Source organism: Mercenaria mercenaria, chromosome 19, assembly GCF_021730395.1.
Source record: "Mercenaria mercenaria strain notata chromosome 19, MADL_Memer_1, whole genome shotgun sequence".
In the NCBI taxonomy this organism is placed as follows: Eukaryota; Metazoa; Mollusca; class Bivalvia; order Venerida; family Veneridae; genus Mercenaria; species Mercenaria mercenaria.
The window spans coordinates 24,880,626-24,898,924 of NC_069379.1; the positions used below are offsets into that span (position 1 = coordinate 24,880,626).

An 18,299-nucleotide genomic window follows, 5' to 3' on the forward strand; every position below is an offset into this window, starting at 1 on the left:
AAATGGAAGACTAAAAGCTTTGACCTCGAATTGTGACCTTGACCTTGAGCCGACATGGCTGACTCATGAGTTCTGCACATCATCTTGATAAGGTAATAATTTGACCCAAGTTTCATGAAAATCCTTCAAGGGGTTTAAGAGATATGGAGCGGACATGAAAGTGTTACGGGCAGACAGATGGAAGGACGGATGGAAAGATGGAAGGACGGAGACCATTCCTACAACCCCCCACCACTCGTAGCGGGGAATTAAAAATATGGGGTATATTGTATATAAAATTGCAGTTGTAAAAGTGTTCTTAAATGCTCCCAAAATGCCCCAGAATGCAGGAAATGAAGCGCTGAATTTCAAAATTTTACGAGGAAGCATGCCCCAGGTCCCCTACTTTTCTATTTCAGCCTCTTTAACAACAAATTATTGACCCTGAATACTGTATTCATCTGATCTGTCCCTGTTATAGGTCAGCCGATTTTTATGTGTGCCTCCCCCAGGGCCTCCACCCCCCAATCTGAAAATGCTTCCTACGGGCCTGCAGTGGACTACTTAATATTGATTTAACCTATCTGAGCTTAACTCAGTTCAGCATAACTCTATATCATTCAGGTATGCACACAGCATAACTCTATAGTATGTACCTATCTGAGCTAAGCTGAGCTCAGCATAACTCTATAGTATGTACCTATCTGAGCTAAGCTTAGCTCAGCATAACTCATCACAGCTAAGCTCAACTCAGCATAACTCTATAGTATGTACCTATCTGAGCTAAGATTAGCTCAGCATAACTCATCACAGCTAAGCTCAGCCCAACATAACTCTATAGTATGTACCTATCTGAGCTAAGCTCAGCTCAGAATAACTCTATAGTATGTACCTACCTGAGCTATGCTCAGCTCAGCATAACTCTATAGTATGTACCTATCTGAACTAAGCTCAGCTCAGAATAACTCTATAGTATGTACCTACCTGAGCTATGCTCAGCTCAGCATAACTCTATAGTATGTACCTATCTGAGCTTAGATCAGCTCAGCATAACTCTTTATCATTCAGTTATACAGATTGTACTAACCTGAGCTAAACTTAACTAAGTATAATTCTATATCTTTCAGCTATGCAGAATATTTCCCTCTAGGAAGAAGAATATTTAAGATATTTATTAAACTTCACCCTGCTCTTCTGCTCTTATCTTTCAGGATAATAGATTTCATTACCGTTGAAGCTCAGCACACAGTGGCCTTTCTTTAATTTGTCACAAAATCAACTTACCTGATATATCAAACTTGGCAGCTTGGAGTTCTTCAAACAAGTTATCTCCCTTTACATTAGGAATAATGTTCTCAAGCTGACTGAGAGCAACTTCATCTCTCAGAGTTATTTTTCCTGCCTCTGGTGATCTATTTATAGTATCAACCAATATGGTGCCTAAAAAGCAAAACAGAGTTATAAAACATGTGCATTGCAAGTCAGTTCATCACAGTGAATAAATGTGTGAAGTTTTTCTCCATTCCCACAAGCTGTTACTGAGATACTAGCTTATATCCAAAAACTTAACCAATGTGGACATAGATGCTAACCAAAGGGCAAATGCAGTAGCTCTACCTATTCTTCTAATAGTCACGCTAAAATCTATTAGTAGCTGTTACTGTAGTCACCTTGTTGCAATAAAGCAATACAGTGGGAATAAATAAATCCATTTTTTGTCAAATACTATGCAATAACTAAGTCAGAGAGTAGATCCTAAAGTTCAACAACAGGGCTATGAATTTATTGGGCCTAGATTGCTCACCTGTGTGAACAATTTTGATAGAGGGTCACACACAGAAAATATATGTGGAATTATTTTGAAACTGGGCTGATGTTTTCTGACATGAAGATATCACAAAATTTCTACTAGATGTAGGAAATACTGGAATAATTTTAACAAACTTGGTACATGTATAGTGTCACCTAAGAAACACTTCTGTGATATCATTTAATTTTTAAAGTAGATTTCATACAGACAAAGAGTCTCACCATGTTTTATGTATAGCAGGAAGACCATTAACCCATATTTCTTCAATGATTTTATCTAGTGACCTAGTTTTTTCATCTAAGTGAACATGTTTCAAACTTAGTTACAAGATTTTCTGGAGGGTAACTTTCTGACCAAGTTTCATTAAAATTGGGCAACAACTGTGATCTCTAAAGTACTAACAGTCGAATTGCTGGCGACGCTTGACGCAAGTCTAACGACGACAGATACAGGCTGTCGACGCTTGACGCAAGTCTAACGACGACAGATGCAGGCTGACGATGCTTGACGCAAGTCTAACGACGACAGATACAGGCTGACAACGCTTGACGGAAGTCTAACAACGACAGATACAGGGTAATCACAATAGTTCATCTTGAATGTGAGCTAAAGATAAGACTTCTTCTGACCTCTTAAACAGACTGGATTTTCTCTGTATTATTGCTGTTATAGAAGTCTGACCTCTTAAACAGACTGGATTTCTCTCTGTATTATTGCTGTTATAGAAGTCTGACCTCTTAAACAGACTGGATTTCTCTCTGTATTATTGCTGTTATATACTGCATCATTTTCCTCCAACTGTCTACCTTAGAATAAGCAGAGTAGCTGCTAACATTTGTTCAATACCATTTCCTTTTTCCCTTATAACTAAACCTTTCATGCCAAGCCAAATAAATTCTTAATAAGTATGTTCAATGAGAGAAGAAAACAAAATAAAGATTAGAATATAACTGCAGTGAATGATCAAAGCATAGAATCATTAAAGTATGTATCTGCAGTGAATGAACAAGGAACTGAATCGATTCTGTATGTAACTGCAGTGAAAAACATGAAAGGAACTGCACTGGAGTGAACAAGGAATGGAATCAATAGAGTATATACCTGCAGAGAGGGAACAAGGAATGGAATTAATAAGTATGCAGTTGCAGAGGGAACAAGGAATGGAATCAATAAGTATGCAGTTGCAGAGAGGGAACAAGGAATGGAATCAATAATGTATGAAACTGCACTGGAGTGTTGTTGTGGATATATACCTGCATCGAGGGAACAAGGAATGGTATCAATAGCGTATATACCTACAGAGAAGGAACAAGGAATAGAATCAATAAGTATGCAGTTGCAGAGAGGGAACAAGGAATGAAATCAATAAGTATGCAGTTGCAGAGAGGGAACAAGAAATGGAATCAATAAGTATGCAGTTGCAGAGAGGGAACAAGGAATGAAATCAATAGAGTATATACCTGCAGCGAGGGAACAAGGAATGGAATCAATAAGTATGCAGTTGCAGAGAGGGAACAAGGAATGGAATCAACAGAGTGTATACCTGCAGCGAGGGAACAAGGAGTGGAATCAATAGTGTATATACCTACAGAGAAGGAACAAGGAATAGAATCAATAAGTATGCAGTTGCAGAGAGGGAACAAGGAATGGAATCAATAGAATATATACCTGCAGCGAGGGAACAAGGAATGGAATAAATAGTGTATATACCTACAGAGAAGGAACAAGGAATAGAATCAATAAGTATGCAGTTGCAGAGGGAACAAGGAATGGAATCAATAGAGTATATACCTGCAGAACACATGGTTTCATGGCTCTAGGTGAAATACTTTCTAAGATATATGTAACACAAACTTTAAAGTGCTTTATGTGTATTTTTCACTAAGTCAAGGACAATAACTCTGGTCTAGCTGAGTGAAAGTCCAAAGAGAGCACCAGGTGCACAGCTTCACATGCTATATAACAATCCTCTAATATCTTATTACTCTAGGTCAAGTATATTTTGAGATACATAGGACACAAACTTTTATTCCCTGAATGCATACATTTGACTTAATCAAAGTTCATAACTCTGGTCTGACCTACAGAAATCCTGAACAAAACCGCAGATGCACAACTTCGTATGCTGAATAACAATCCTGTGAGGTTGGATGACTCTGTGTCAAATACTTTTTAAAATATGCACAATACAAATTTGGACAAATGGTCTGATGGTCTCCCCCCCCCCCCCCCCCCCCCCCCAAAAAAAACGTACCCCGGTTAAAACCTGAAATCCTTTATTACAAAAACCACTGATTACATGTTAGTGATGGTATCATCTTTGTCCTATCTCCAGTTGATCATCTTACAACACTAGTTAAAGGCACTGGAACAGCAGATAGGTATTATTGCAGACAAAAATGTACACAGGAACATGTCATTATTCCTCTAGCATAAACAGAAAAGATAATGACTTAATGTAGCAGATATCTAAAAACATCATACCTCTTTCAAGAGCCCCTATGGGATCTATTAATCATCCATGTGGCCACATACATAACCTAGTATGTAAATAAATTTTATGGCTGTTTCATCCATAACTCCCTTATGAGTACTCACATCACACAATGAATATAAAGTAGAATTAGCTTTTCCCTAACTTTCTACATTGATATTAGACTATAACTACCTTCTTATCTATGAGCAGTATCTGATGTTGATATGATATCATATTTTAATCAGAATAACTTAACAATCTTGGTAGAGGGTCACCCAGTGAATATTGAAAATTAACAGAAATTAAACTTGCAGTTCCTGACAAGATTTTCCAATATATACTTAAAGGGAAAAGTGACCATATCCTCTGGTCACCATGTTTTTGATGATCCTGAAGAGTTTGAACAATCTGGTTTAGAGTTAACTCAGGATAAATTGGTCCTGTCTGATCTATAATAAAGCCAGACCAAGGTTTAGGATTGGTCCTGTCTGCTCTATAATAAAGCCAGACCAAGGTTTAGGATTGGTCCTGTCTGCTCTATAATAAAGTCAGACCAATTTATTTTATTTGTTTTGGGTTTAACGCCGTTTTTCAACAGTATTTCAGTTATGTAACGGCGGGCAGTTAACCTAACCAGTGTTCCTGGATTCTGTACCAGTACAAACTTGTTCTCCGCAAGTAACTGCCAACTTCCCCACATGAATCAGAGGTGGAGGACCAATGATTTCAGACACAATGTCGTTTATCAAATAGTCACGGAGAACACACGCCCCGCCCGAGGATCGAACTTGCGACCCGGCGATCCGTAGACCGACGCTCTACCTACTGAGCTAAGCGGGCGGGTTAAAGTCAGACCAAGGTTTAGGATTGGTCCTGTCTGATCTATAATAAAGCCAGACCAAGGTTTAGGATTGGTCCTGTCTGATCTATAATAAAGCCAGACCAAGGTTTAGGATTGGTCCTGTCTGATCTATAATAAAGCCAGACCAAGGTTTAGGATTGGTCCTGTCTGATCTATAATAAAGCCAGACCAAGGTTTAGGTGAACAACTCATTATGCCTAGATATGATTGGGATTGGAGAAGAAATGAAGTTGCCAGATAAATGCATAATTTTTTTGATCAATCAAGGGCACTAACTCTAGACCACCTGGTCTAATCCAGCTCATACTTGACTGAGATCTTTAGCGTGTTTTATGTAGAATTTGAGAAAACTGTTTATACAGACAAACATGAGAATACTTTTGTATGACAGCTGAAGAAACAATTTTGAAAGAATGTCATCAGAAGATGACCAAACAATTAGACTAATCTTTTCAAATTTGGTTCAGTAAGACTATCAAAATATGTATTTGTTGAAATGGCTTTGAGAAATGTTGATGGTACAATCAGGAGAATGTATAAGTATGCTCAGAGTAAGAACTAAATCAAGGTTCTCAGTATATTGATACCATGCATATACAGTGATTTTTTTGCGCCGATTTGACTCCGAAATTCGGCGTCTTCCCAATTGACAAAATGGTCAAAATTCCCAAAAAATGCTTAAAAATTCCCCAAAACGAGATGATTTTTCCCAATTAGATCGATTTCTTGTAAAAGTTGTACTCAAACGATGCAAATAATCATAAAAATTCCGACTCTAATTATGGTTTATTCGCAGAATTTTATTACCAATTCGAAGCACGTTGTTTACATAAAACGGGTCACGGCATAATACGGCATTTAGTATGACTTCCATCACGGTCGCTAAACGCTTTTTCATGCGTCAAAATGAGTCTGGGAAAAAAATTGTTAGGAAATTACCTAAATTATCGAAAAATGTCGCATAATTCCAAATATTATAATAAGAAAATAAACTGAAACACGCCATCGGTACTCCGGACATTCGAACATCTTTTGGTAAAGTTAAAGAGAAATCAAATTCAAATCAAACGTCAGGACAGCAAAGTAATCTGTCCAAGAAATCTGAGTCCCCACAAAATGACCTACAGAAATCAACAGAAGCTCATGGTGACCCTAAGCTATCTGAGCCATCAGATCCTGTGACATCAGAAAATAACCTGTCTGTCCTGTCTGTTCATCCTCAGTGCATATTTGAATGAAATTTACCTTAAAATAAAACTTTTGAAAATGATTTCTTTATTAAGTTTTGTTAATTTTTCCCAATTTTGAAGTTTATTGCGCTAAAAATTCCCAATTTAAAAGGCATGGGCTGTTGCCAAAAAAAGTAAAAAAATCACTGATATAAACACTTACCATATAGTAATTCAGCTACTGTTTCATCTATTTCAAAATCTGGGTCATTGAGAAGCTCTTCTGCGACTAAAGTACAGCATGATCCAACAGAGTCAAGCTTCACCCTCACACTGAAAATACAACAACAACAACATCTTAATAGTAATACAGATGCTATTTAATAATTAATGTCAGTAGTAAACATAAACAGTGGCTTCCACTCACATCTCAAACAAATTATCAGTTGTATATGAAAAATAGGGAAATTTTAAAATATCAATATAGTTACAAACATGAAGGGATAACAAAAGAAATAATGCCAGAATACAACAGAGAGTGCAAGTGAATGGAGACATAGCAGTGAAGATTTCCTAGCTCCTATAGTGAGTACAATAAAGGTCAGAAACATTATAATACTATAAATTGGCTGAACAAAGGTATCATGATGAAGTAAAAGACACTAGCAAGCAAGTAACAATTAAAGCAGGGAAAATCATGACCATGAAACTAACTGTGATAATGAAACAGATGAAGACAACAAAGAAAGCTTAAAATATGACAATAAAACTAGTAATTATGTTTCTTCATCAGAAATTTAGACTAAGTTAAAAATTAGGGTGAAGTTCTATAGAATGATGTAACCTGTGGAAACCAATGTTCAAGATGAAGTTTTATAAAATAACCATCAACTCTTTCATTATCACGGTGAGGATGCGTACACCGGATATTGCCATTTAGTGATAAGGTATTTTCCGAAAACGTGTTTATTTTTCGTCAACAAGGTAAGTAAAACACCTATTTACTATTGTATTATACTTCTATAGAAGAAAAGATCATTGTTTTTAATAACTAGATACTGTGTATATGCTCTCACAAGCGTAAAATGAGTCAATCTGATGTGGAAACACTAAAATTTGTGATAAAATGGCATCTTTATCATCTGATAAATGCAGGTCGGGGACACATTTCTCCCGCTATCATCACTTATTGTCTTGTGATAAAAATTCTGAATCGTATGATTTATTTAGTTACATACAAAGAAAAAATGTGCAAAATTTCAGCTTTATGAATGTTCAAATGACGGAGAAATCGATAATAAATGAGCGTCGATGGTGTACTGTGTATTGCAAATACATGTACTGAGTATTGACTTGTATCACATTTTACTGTACTGTGTATTGTTTACATTATCGCTGAGTTTTATAGAATTAATCTTACAAAATGTACATTATCATTTCCTTTCCAAAGTACAAAACAGTAATTTCTTTAGCCCTGAAGATACGTGATGTTTTACATTGATATTTGTAGCGTTTACTCTGTTGTAATTCATGTAATAAGCTCTAAACGTATCTCTCAGTCACCATAGTGCAACAGCAGGCAATATTTTTTGTTACGTTTAGCAGTTGTAAATGTATATATATATTTTCTATTCTTCCACTGAGCATTGATTAAGTTGATTTTACACGAATTATCTCAAACAGTTAAAGGTATCTTTTATAATTTTGCATTGGGATGCCACTAAGACTTACTCTCAATATCTAGCTGAAGCCCGGCCCTACTAATAAATACTATATTGTGATTTTTTTCGTTGCAGATTCAACTTGTTTATGTGTGTTTATGGCTGGCTCGACAAACGAATTTAAGGGCATTGTATGTCATTTTGTTGAACACCACCCAAAATACGAGATTATAGTACGCTAACGACCAAAACGGCAAAAAAGTAAATTGCATATGCAGAGAAAAAAAGCAGAAAAATACTGTTGATTCAGAAAATATTAACATACTTGTTTCAAAAAGGAACCCGCTTACAAAAGAGACCAATTTGCAACAGAAAGAAACCTTTGATTTGGACAAATGGTGAGTAGCCTGTTCATTGACGGCAGTGGAAATGTATGCTATCTATCTCGCCATTTAGCAGAACTCAACATTTACACATGCTACCAGTACAAAAAATATAATCTAGAGACACATACACGGCGGTGTACATGGAACTTTCAATGTTACACAGAGTGCAATTCCATGGACAGACAGGCTTTTCAAAGAGTATTGTTATACAGTCTATGAAAGAATGTGACAAAATAGATGGATGAATAAATAGCCTTTAATCAGTTTGGTTGCCAAGAAACGTTTTCTTCGATTTTATAGTTTCCTATATTTCTTGACGTCGCAAAATGTTTTCATCGACAACTTGGTTAATATAAGCTATAGTGAAGACTGCAAGTTGTTTTGAAGAGCAGGCTTATAACTCTTCCACTGATTTTAAAATTATACAACTTCTTGCATAACAGAGACCGCATTTCTGACGCTAAATTAAGAGCAAAGAGAAAAGCAAGACAAACGAATACTTATTGACATTAAAAGAAGCAGCTAGTTACTGCATAAATGTGATGAGTGTACATTACTTCCACATAAGACTTGGCATTGATACTGAAATAGGTTCTGTTGTGACAGATTTATTTTACCACCAAGTAATATTGTAAAAGTCATGTTTTACTTTGATAAAGAACAAAAAGTCATGTACATTGAAATATTTATTAAACAAACTTGAAACGTAAACACAAATTCATAAAATAGCAAAGATAATAATAAGATAGTAGAACAACTCTATAAGATTTGTCTTTCGTTCTAATCCTTTCCACCAACTGTACTTGTAATGTTAGTATATAAATATAGTTATGTATATTGTTGGGAATAAATATGTTTAAACCAAAGATCATAAACATTTGACATTCAACAGTTTGAATACATGAAAAAAAATCGAAATGATCTTTAAGAGAGTTCCCGATCGTTTTTTATAGTTCAAAGTTGACCTTGACAATAAATATACAATTTTGGTCAACAGGGAAGTTGATCACATAAAAGTGATAACGAACTGTTTGCATAGAAATGACATATATCTTGCAAATGAAGTATGCAAAATACTTTCAAGAAAAACACATGGCACTGTTTCCTCCTACTTTTAACACAAATTGCTCAGTGCATATGATTGTGAGCTAATTACCTTTCAGAACAATGCATTTAAACCATTTAAAATAGCTTTGACTATATTATTTAAGAAAATTTCAAGTGAAACTAGTTCGAAGGTTTTACGTTGAATGAGTCTAGGGTTATTGAGGAGAAACAACTTTAAAAGTTCAAAGCCCCTACCATATTGACCTTTGAACTATTGACACCATAATCGATAAAGGTCGTCTGCTGACCAAGGTTTATGTCTCTTTGTAGTATGAAAGTGAAAGGATAACATATTTCCATGTTTGCTCTTCTTATAATGTGAGACCTTTTCCACACTTGTCGTCATCATATCCTGTGTTCCATTATTATAAAACTTAAATTCACGGCTGAACTTGTGGCTGGGTCTTTACTCGGCAGTGGCTAGTCTTTAGACAGTTTCTCGGAGTGACTATTGGCATGCCGCTGTAATTGTAAGTTGTAATATCAGTGTTCAAACTGGTGCTTGTTATTTTCGCTGTGAAGTCTAATTTCATCTGCAAACAGAAAAAGATATTCTGTCATTTAAGCCGACAGAATTAAGTGCCTCGTTTATCTAATGACCATAAATGCTGAAAATATGCACATTTTCCAATAACAATACTCAGTACACCAAACTGCAATACACAGTACAAATATTACTTTGAAAACTCAATACACAGTACACCATCGACGCTCATTTATCACCAATTTCTCCGTAATTTGAACATTTACAAAGCTGAAATTTTGCACATTTTTTCTTTGTATGTGACTAAATAAATCGTACGATTCAGATTTTCTCCACAATGCAAATAGGTTATGGTATCAGGACAAATGTTTTTACGGCATGCATTTATCAAATGATAAACTTGTCATTTTATCAAAATTTTTAGCATTTCTACTTAAGACTGGCCCATTTTACGCTTGTGAGAGCATATATGTAGTATCTAGTTATGAAAAGTAATGTTTTTTTCTTATGTAGTAGAATAATACAATAGTAAATCGGGATTTTACTTACCTTGTTAACAAAAAATAATCACGTTTTCGGAAAATACCTTATCACTTGGCGGCAATATCCAGTGTACGCATCCTCACCGTGATTATTCCAGGTAAAAAATAGCTTAAAACAGTCCAAACTTTCCAAATAATAAATCTTAATGTCACCAACTTACAATTTTGAATGTTCAAAGGAAAGAAAAAGTCACCTGTGACAAGAAATGAGTAATATACAAGGTATTTTGTCTAACAGTAGACTTTGCAACATATTGTATTGATTCCAGGTTTATTTACCAACATTGGAGCTTTGCAAAGGGAGACAATATTTGGCAGAAGTTTTAGATCAGAGGACAAGGTGAAATATAAAGAAACTTTTTTGTGCGAGTGTTTGCATGTTGTGGGGGAGGGTGTAATGTGGTAGCAGTTCAGAGCAGTCTTTGTTTTCTGTGGGGGAAGGCGTTGGTGAGGTCTCTTATATCCTTCACATTTTGTCTTATCATAATGGACATGTATTCCAAGTTTCAAGTCAATAGCTTGAATGTGCCCCATAAACGAAACATGATGGTTTTTCAGTTATGCTCAATACACAAAATGTAAAGTATACGTTTGACCTTTGACCAAAATTTGTTCGAAATTTTACAAAAGTGAAGACAGTCATGTTACTATAAATAGTAATGTGTTTGTTTTTCAAAAAAAATTTGTGTGATTTCTTTAGCGAACAAAACTACTATGCAAGAATTTTCTTTGAATAATCAAAAATTAATTTCAGACAGGATTTTTTCTCTTCTCATTGGGAATTTTTGGCTTCAAATTGTGAAAAAATGGAGCCTACTTGGCACTCAGAATGTGACTGATATGCAGCCTTGTGAGACTGGTGGAAGAAGCTCTATCAACACAAACAATAAATCATGTAATCAAAAGTCATCTGTGAAAAACAACTCGTTCCTCTAGCTACACGCGTGTCACACATGTATAATACACAATAGTTGTTGACTTACAATGTAAACATGTATGGCGGTCCTTGGTGATTATCAAACCAGGCATTGTCGCATGAAAAATGTCTAAAAATTGAAAATTTTTGAAAAGCAGGAAAATTATGGTTCTAGTCGGGAGACAGAAGGCAAGCTGAAAAATCAGGATTTTGATCCTCCTGCCCAGGAGATCACATTATATGAAGTAGGCCTGCAGTTTGAAAGAAGATTTTCAAAGTTGTTCATACAGTTATATAGTGCAAAGTAGCTCCGCCTCATGGTGCCCACATTTTTTCAAGAAACTGAATGGCTGAAGAAATTTAGTAGAGGGTCACCCGAGGAATATTGCCGTGCATCTAACATGCCTATAATTAATCTATTGTGCCTACAATAAATATATCATGCATACCGTTCATCTGTATTGTCGCGGTACTTGACATTCGACGTAACGACATTAAACAAGAAACAACACAACAGTGTATTTCTTGTCTTTACCACAATATTTCATGTCATATGCATCAATAACTGTGTGAAAATGAATAAGATATCATTCAAGAAATATCCATGTGTACTATGAACAACAATAGTCAGCCAATGTCATCGTGTGACGTCACATCACTAATGTCGCGGTATAGGTCAAAAATTGTCGCAGTCAAACTATCATTGGTTAAAAAACACTAAATATTATTCAAACATTGAAAAGCTATCTAAGTCAAACTAACAGGAACACTCAAAAGTCAACAAATGCCAATTTAAATGTTTTATATTAACTGTTTACATTGGTACTATCGAAAATATTCTCCTCTGGGCAGTGGACACACCAGATATTTTGCAAGTAAATCACAAGGTCGCTGGCATGGTCATAATGTAGCAGAGCCTAAGAATTGTACTATTATTGGATATTTTCTATCTGATAGCTATCAAACATGTTTCAATTCACTGCACAGTATCATGGGTGTATTTTGAGCAGATGGTCGCGGGGCCCCCATCCCCTCCTCCCTCTTAAAATCTGACCAGTTAAGACGTTTTGATGTTTCGCCTAATACTGATATTTCATTCATTTTTGTGTAGTTTGGGGATGTAACATAAAACTTGGTGTCCTCTAACCTATAGGCGGGACTTAATTTGCATAATTAATGAGGACAAATGCCGATCAGTTGGTAGACGAACTTGTAAACATTGCAAACATTTGCTTAATTCATGGATTTTTTTGGATTTTTTGCAATAGATATGTGAAAAATATAATTTTAATAAATACTGACAGATATTTAGCAATGTAACTGCAGGTAAGAACATTTTTTCCTAGCATGCGTAAAATAGGTCACGAACTTGACATGTAAACACCACGTAGGTGGCGCAACTCAAATACCGTGAAATTAGTGATGACGCGAGATTAGTGATGTCGAGTACATAATTATAATAAATGTTCAGACAAATTTGGGAGTCTTTATCACAATGGCCTATACAGAATACATACAAAAGCTGTCTGCCTGAATAATGGCAAAACAACATCTAATATCTAATACTTGTTAATACATGCTACATGTAAATATTTTATCAATTTATAGTGTAGATTATTTATCTAATTCTGACATACTGTAACAGCCTGTATTGATTACTGTATGGAGATTAATGCAAGTGTTACATATCAACATGATGATATCAAAACTGCCAACAAATACCCAGTACATGTTCGTAACAACTTCTTGATTATCAAGTTCAAGGTCACACATAGATGAGCCATTATTTACGGAATGAAACCGACAAATGTTAATAGAAACAGAATCTAGACTGAAGTTGATGTTGAGAGCAAATAACTTTTAACATAACACCTTTTGTGGTGATCACAAGGATACCATCTTGACCTTAACCAGGGACCAAACTTGCAACCTTAAGTCTAATAGTTACATGTTCTTCTAACTGTATTCACTGGACACAAAAATGATCAATAAATTCCAGTGCAAATAAAACTATTTATTTGCATAAGCAGTTGAATGATTACTAGTCTATGCCCCATACTTAAAGCTGATTTTATTTTTGTCTCAAGTTGGAAGATCTGTCTACAGATAGGCTTAAGACCTTAACTTGCCTGAATCTGTACATTATACATTGGCCTGTAAAATTCATCTCTTCTATCATATCTACACAACAGTGGAGATCAATCTCTGGGTGCAATGATGCCTTCCGTCAGTCTCTCCTAAAGCAATTATTCCATACAAAAGTGGAGATCAATCTCTGGGTGCAATCATGCCTTCTGTCAGTCTCTCCTATAGCAATTATTCAATAAAACCATGGAGAGCCATCTCTGAGTGCAATGATGCCTTCCATCAGTCTCTCCTGTAGCAATTATTCCATACAAGAGGAGATCAATCTCTGGGTGCAATTTTGCCTTCCATCAGTCTCTCCTATAACAATTATTCAATACAACCATGGAGAGCCATTTCTGAGTGTAATCTTGCCTTCCATCAGTCTCTCCTGTAGCAATTATTCCATACAACAGTGGAGATCAATCTCTGGGTGCAATCTTGCCTTCCATCAGTCTCTCCTGTAGCAATTATTCCATACAACAGTGGAGATCAATCTCTGGGTGCAATCTTGCCTTCCATCAGTCTCTCCTGTAGCAATTATTCCATACAACAGTGCAGATCAATCTCTGAGTGCAATCTTGCCTTCCATCAGTCTCTCCTGTAGCAATTATTCCATACAACAGTGGAGATCCATCTCTGGGTGCAATCTTGCCTTCCATCAGTCTCTCCTGTAGCAATTATTCCATACAACAGTGGAGATCCATCTCTGGGTGCAATCTTGCCTTCCATCAGTCTCTCCTGTAGCAATTATTCCATACAACAGTGGAGAGCCATCTCTGGGAGCAATCTTGCCTTCCATCAGTCTCTCCTGTAGCAATTATTCAATACAACCATGGAGAGCCATCTCTGAGTGCAATCTTGCCTTCCATCAGTCTCTCCTGTAGCAATTATTCCATACAACAGTGGAGAGCCAGCTCTGGGAGCAATCTTGCCTTCCATCAGTCTCTCCTGTAGCAATTATTCCATACAACAGTGGAGATCAATCTCTGGGAGCAACCTTGCCTTCCATCAGTCTCTCCTGTAGCAATTATTCCAAACAACAGTGGAGAGCCATCTCTGAGTGCAATCTTGCCTTCCATCAGTCTCTCCTGTAGCAATTATTCCATACAACAGTGGAGATCAATCTCTGGTTGCAATTATGCCTTCCATCAGTCTGTCCTGTAGCAATTATTCCATACAAAAGTGGAGATCAATCTCTGGGTGCAATCATGCCTTCCATCAGGCTCTCATGTAGCAATTATTTCATACAACAGTGAAGATCCATCCCTGGGTGCAATCTTGCCTTCCATCAGTCTCTCCTGTAGCAATTATTCAATACAACTGTGGAGATCCATCTCTGGGAGCAATCTTGCCTTCCATCAGTCTCTCCTGTAGCAATTATTCAATACAACAGTGGAGATCAATCTCTGGGAGCAATCTTGCCTTCCATCAGTCTCTCCTGTAGCAATTATTCAATACAACAGTGGAGATCAATCTTTGGGTGCAATCTTGCCTTCCATCAGTCTCTCCTGTAGCAAATATTCAATACAACAGTGGAGATCAATCTCTGGGTGCAATCATGCCTTCCATCAGTCTCTCCTGTAGCAATTATTCAATACAACATAGCAGATCCATCCCGGGGTGCAATCTTGCCTTCCATCAGTCTCTCCTAATGCAAATATTCAATACAACAGTAGAGATCAATCCCTGGGTGCAATCTTGCCTTCCATCAGTCTCTCCTGTAGCAATTATTCCATACAACAGTGGAGATCAATCTCTGAGTGCAATCTTGCCTTCCATCAGTCTCTCCTGTAGCAATTATTCAATACAACCATGGAGATCCATCTCTGGGAGCAATCTTGCCTTCCATCAGTCTCTCCTGTAGCAATTATTCCATACAACAGTGGAGAGCCATCTCTGAGTGCAATCTTGCCTTCCATCAGTCTCTCCTGTTGCAATTATTCCATACAACAGTGGAGATCAATCTCTGGTTGCAATTATGCCTTCCATCAGTCTGTCCTGTAGCAATTATTCCATACAAAAGTGGAGATTAATCTCTGGGTGCAATCATGCCTTCCATCAGGCTCTCATGTAGCAATTATTCCATACAACAGTGAAGATCCATCCCTGGGTGCAATTTTGCCTTCCATCAGTCTCTCCTGTAGCAATTATTCCATACAACAGTGGAGAGCCATCTCTGGGAGCAATCTTGCCTTCCATCAGTCTCTCCTGTAGCAATTATTCAATACAACCATGGAGAACCATCTCTGAGTGCAATCTTGCCTTCCATCAGTCTTTCCTGTAGCAATTATTCCATACAACAGTGGAGATCAATCTCTGGGAGCAATCTTGCCTTCCACCAGTCTCTCCTGTAGCAATTATTCCATACAACAGTGGAGATCCATCTCTGGGAGCAATCTTGCCTTCCATCAGTCTCTCCTGTAGCAATTATTCCATACAACAGTGGAGATCAATCTCTGGTTGCAATTATGCCTTCCATCAGTCTGTCCTGTAGCAATTATTCCATACAACAGTGGAGATCAATCTCTGGTTGCAATTATGCCTTCCATCAGTCTGTCCTGTAGCAATTATTCCATACAAAAGTGGAGATCCATCTCTGGTTGCAATTATGCCTTCCATCAGTCTGTCCTGTAGCAATTATTCCATACAAAAGTGGAGATCAATCTCTGGTTGCAATTTTGCCTTCCATCAGTCTGTCCTGTAGCAATTATTCCATACAAAAGTGGAGATCAATCTCTGGTTGCAATTATGCCTTCCATCAGTCTGTCCTGTAGCAATTATTCCATACAAAAGTGGAGATCCATCTCTGGGAGCAATCTTGCCTTCCATCAGTCTCTCCTGTAGCAATTATTTCATACAACCATGGAGAGTCATCTCTGGGTGCAATCTTGCCTTCCATCAGTCTCTCCTGTAGCAATTATTCTATACAACCATGGAGAGCCAGCTCTGAGTGCAATTTTGCCTTCCATCAGTCTCTCCTGTAGCAATTATTCCATACCATAGTGGAATTAAATCTCTTGGTGCAATCTTGCCTTCCATCAGTCTCTCCTGTAGCAATTATTCTATACAACCATGGAGAGCCAGCTCTGAGTGCAATTTTGCCTTCCATCAGTCTCTCCTATAGCAATTATTCCATACCATAGTGGAATTAAATCTCTTGGTGCAATCTTGCCTTCCATCAGTCTCTCCTGTAGCAATTATTCCATACAACAGTGGAGATCCATCTCTGGGTGCAATCTTGCCCTCCATCAGTCTCTCCTGTAGCAATTATTCCATACAACAGTGGATACCCATCTCTGGGTGCAATCTTGCCTTCCAGCAGTCTCTCCTGTAGCAATTATTCCACACAACAGTGGAGATCCATCCCTGGGTGCAATCTTGCCCTCCATCAGTCTCTCCTGTAGCAACTAGAACTGTCACAGGAGTGACTCATACCCCCACCATACGGTCTTGTCACAGAAGAATGGCAACCATAAGGAATCTTAAAAATACTTTGGAGTACTTCATCCTGGGCTTCCACATATAAGTAATACTAGTATAATACTAGTATAGTAATACTAGTAAATATATTAAATCTCTAATATTAGAGATACACTAAAAGTGAATACAAAGAAGTGTCTTACCGACCCATGTTACCACGGAAAAATGTTTTTACTTTTTACATAGGACTTATAATAAAAAAGACTGAAAATCTAAAAATAGGATTTCTAAAAATAGACTAATTCCTGGAATTTAAGGGGAAGAAACTCAGTACAAAGGTTAAACAAGAGCACCGCCTTGCGGGTGCTGACGCTCATCTGATTTTTTTTGTGTAATAGAAATATTGTCCTACCCATGATTTTCTAAGTCTAAAAAGGGCCATCATTCTTGCAAAAAGCAGGATAGAGTTATGTTTCTTGATGTACAGTGTCCACTTATGATGGTGAAAAACTGTTGCAAGTTTTAAAGCAATAGCTTCAATAGTTTATGAGAAAAGTTGACTTAAACATAATACTCAACCAAGAAAATGATTTTCTAAGTCCAAAAGGGGCAATAATTATTGCAAAAAGCAGGATGGAGTTATGTTGCTTGCTGTACAGGGTCAGCTTATGATGGTGAACAAGTGTTGCAAGTTTCAAAGCAATAGCTTTGATAGTTTAAGAGAAAAAGTTGACCTAAACATAAAACTTAACCAAGAAATCTGATATTTTCTAAGTCAAAAAGGGGCCATAAATCTTGCAAAAAGCAGGACGGAGTTATGTTTCTTGCTATACAGGGTCAACTTATGATGGTAAACAAGTGTTGCAAGTTTTAAAGCAATAGCTTCAATAGTTTATGAGAAAAGTTGACTTAAACATAATACTCAACCAAGAAAATGATTTTCTAAGTCCAAAAGGGGCAATAATTATTGCAAAAAGCAGGATGGAGTTATGTTGCTTGCTGTACAGGGTCAGCTTATGATGGTGAACAAGTGTTGCAAGTTTCAAAGCAATAGCTTTGATAGTTTAAGAGAAAAAGCTGACCTAAACATAAAACTTAACCAAGAAAACTGATTTTCTAAGTCCAAAAGGGGCAATAAATCTTGCAAAAAGCAAGATGGAGTTATGATTCTTGACGTACAGGGTCTGCTTATGATGGTGAACAAGTATTCCAAGTTTCAAAGCAATAGCTTTGATAGTTTAGGAGAAAAGTTGACCTAAACATAAAACTTAACCAAGAAATCTGATATTTTCTAAGTACAAAAGGGGCCATAAATCTTGCAAAAAGCAAGATGGAGTTATGTTTCTTGCTATACAGGGTC

The 18,299-nt window shown here is 36.8% G+C and overlaps 1 protein-coding gene across 4 annotated transcripts in view; it reads right to left on the reverse strand.

The window, feature by feature from the left end:
- LOC123542835 (uncharacterized) overlaps positions 1–18,299 on the reverse strand; it is a 220,215-nt gene that overhangs the window by 150,571 nt on the left and 51,345 nt on the right. For all 4 annotated transcript variants that reach the window (XR_008368678.1, XM_053531771.1, XM_053531770.1 and 1 more), the window contains exons 5-6: positions 6,520–6,629; positions 1,264–1,419 (exon numbers count right to left, since the gene is read on the reverse strand). Coding sequence is in view for 3 of the 4 variants with exons in the window: in XM_053531771.1 (XP_053387746.1) it covers positions 1,264–1,419; positions 6,520–6,629 (266 nt within the window). In the remaining variant the exon portion in view is untranslated. The remainder of the gene's footprint in view (positions 1–1,263; positions 1,420–6,519; positions 6,630–18,299) is intronic.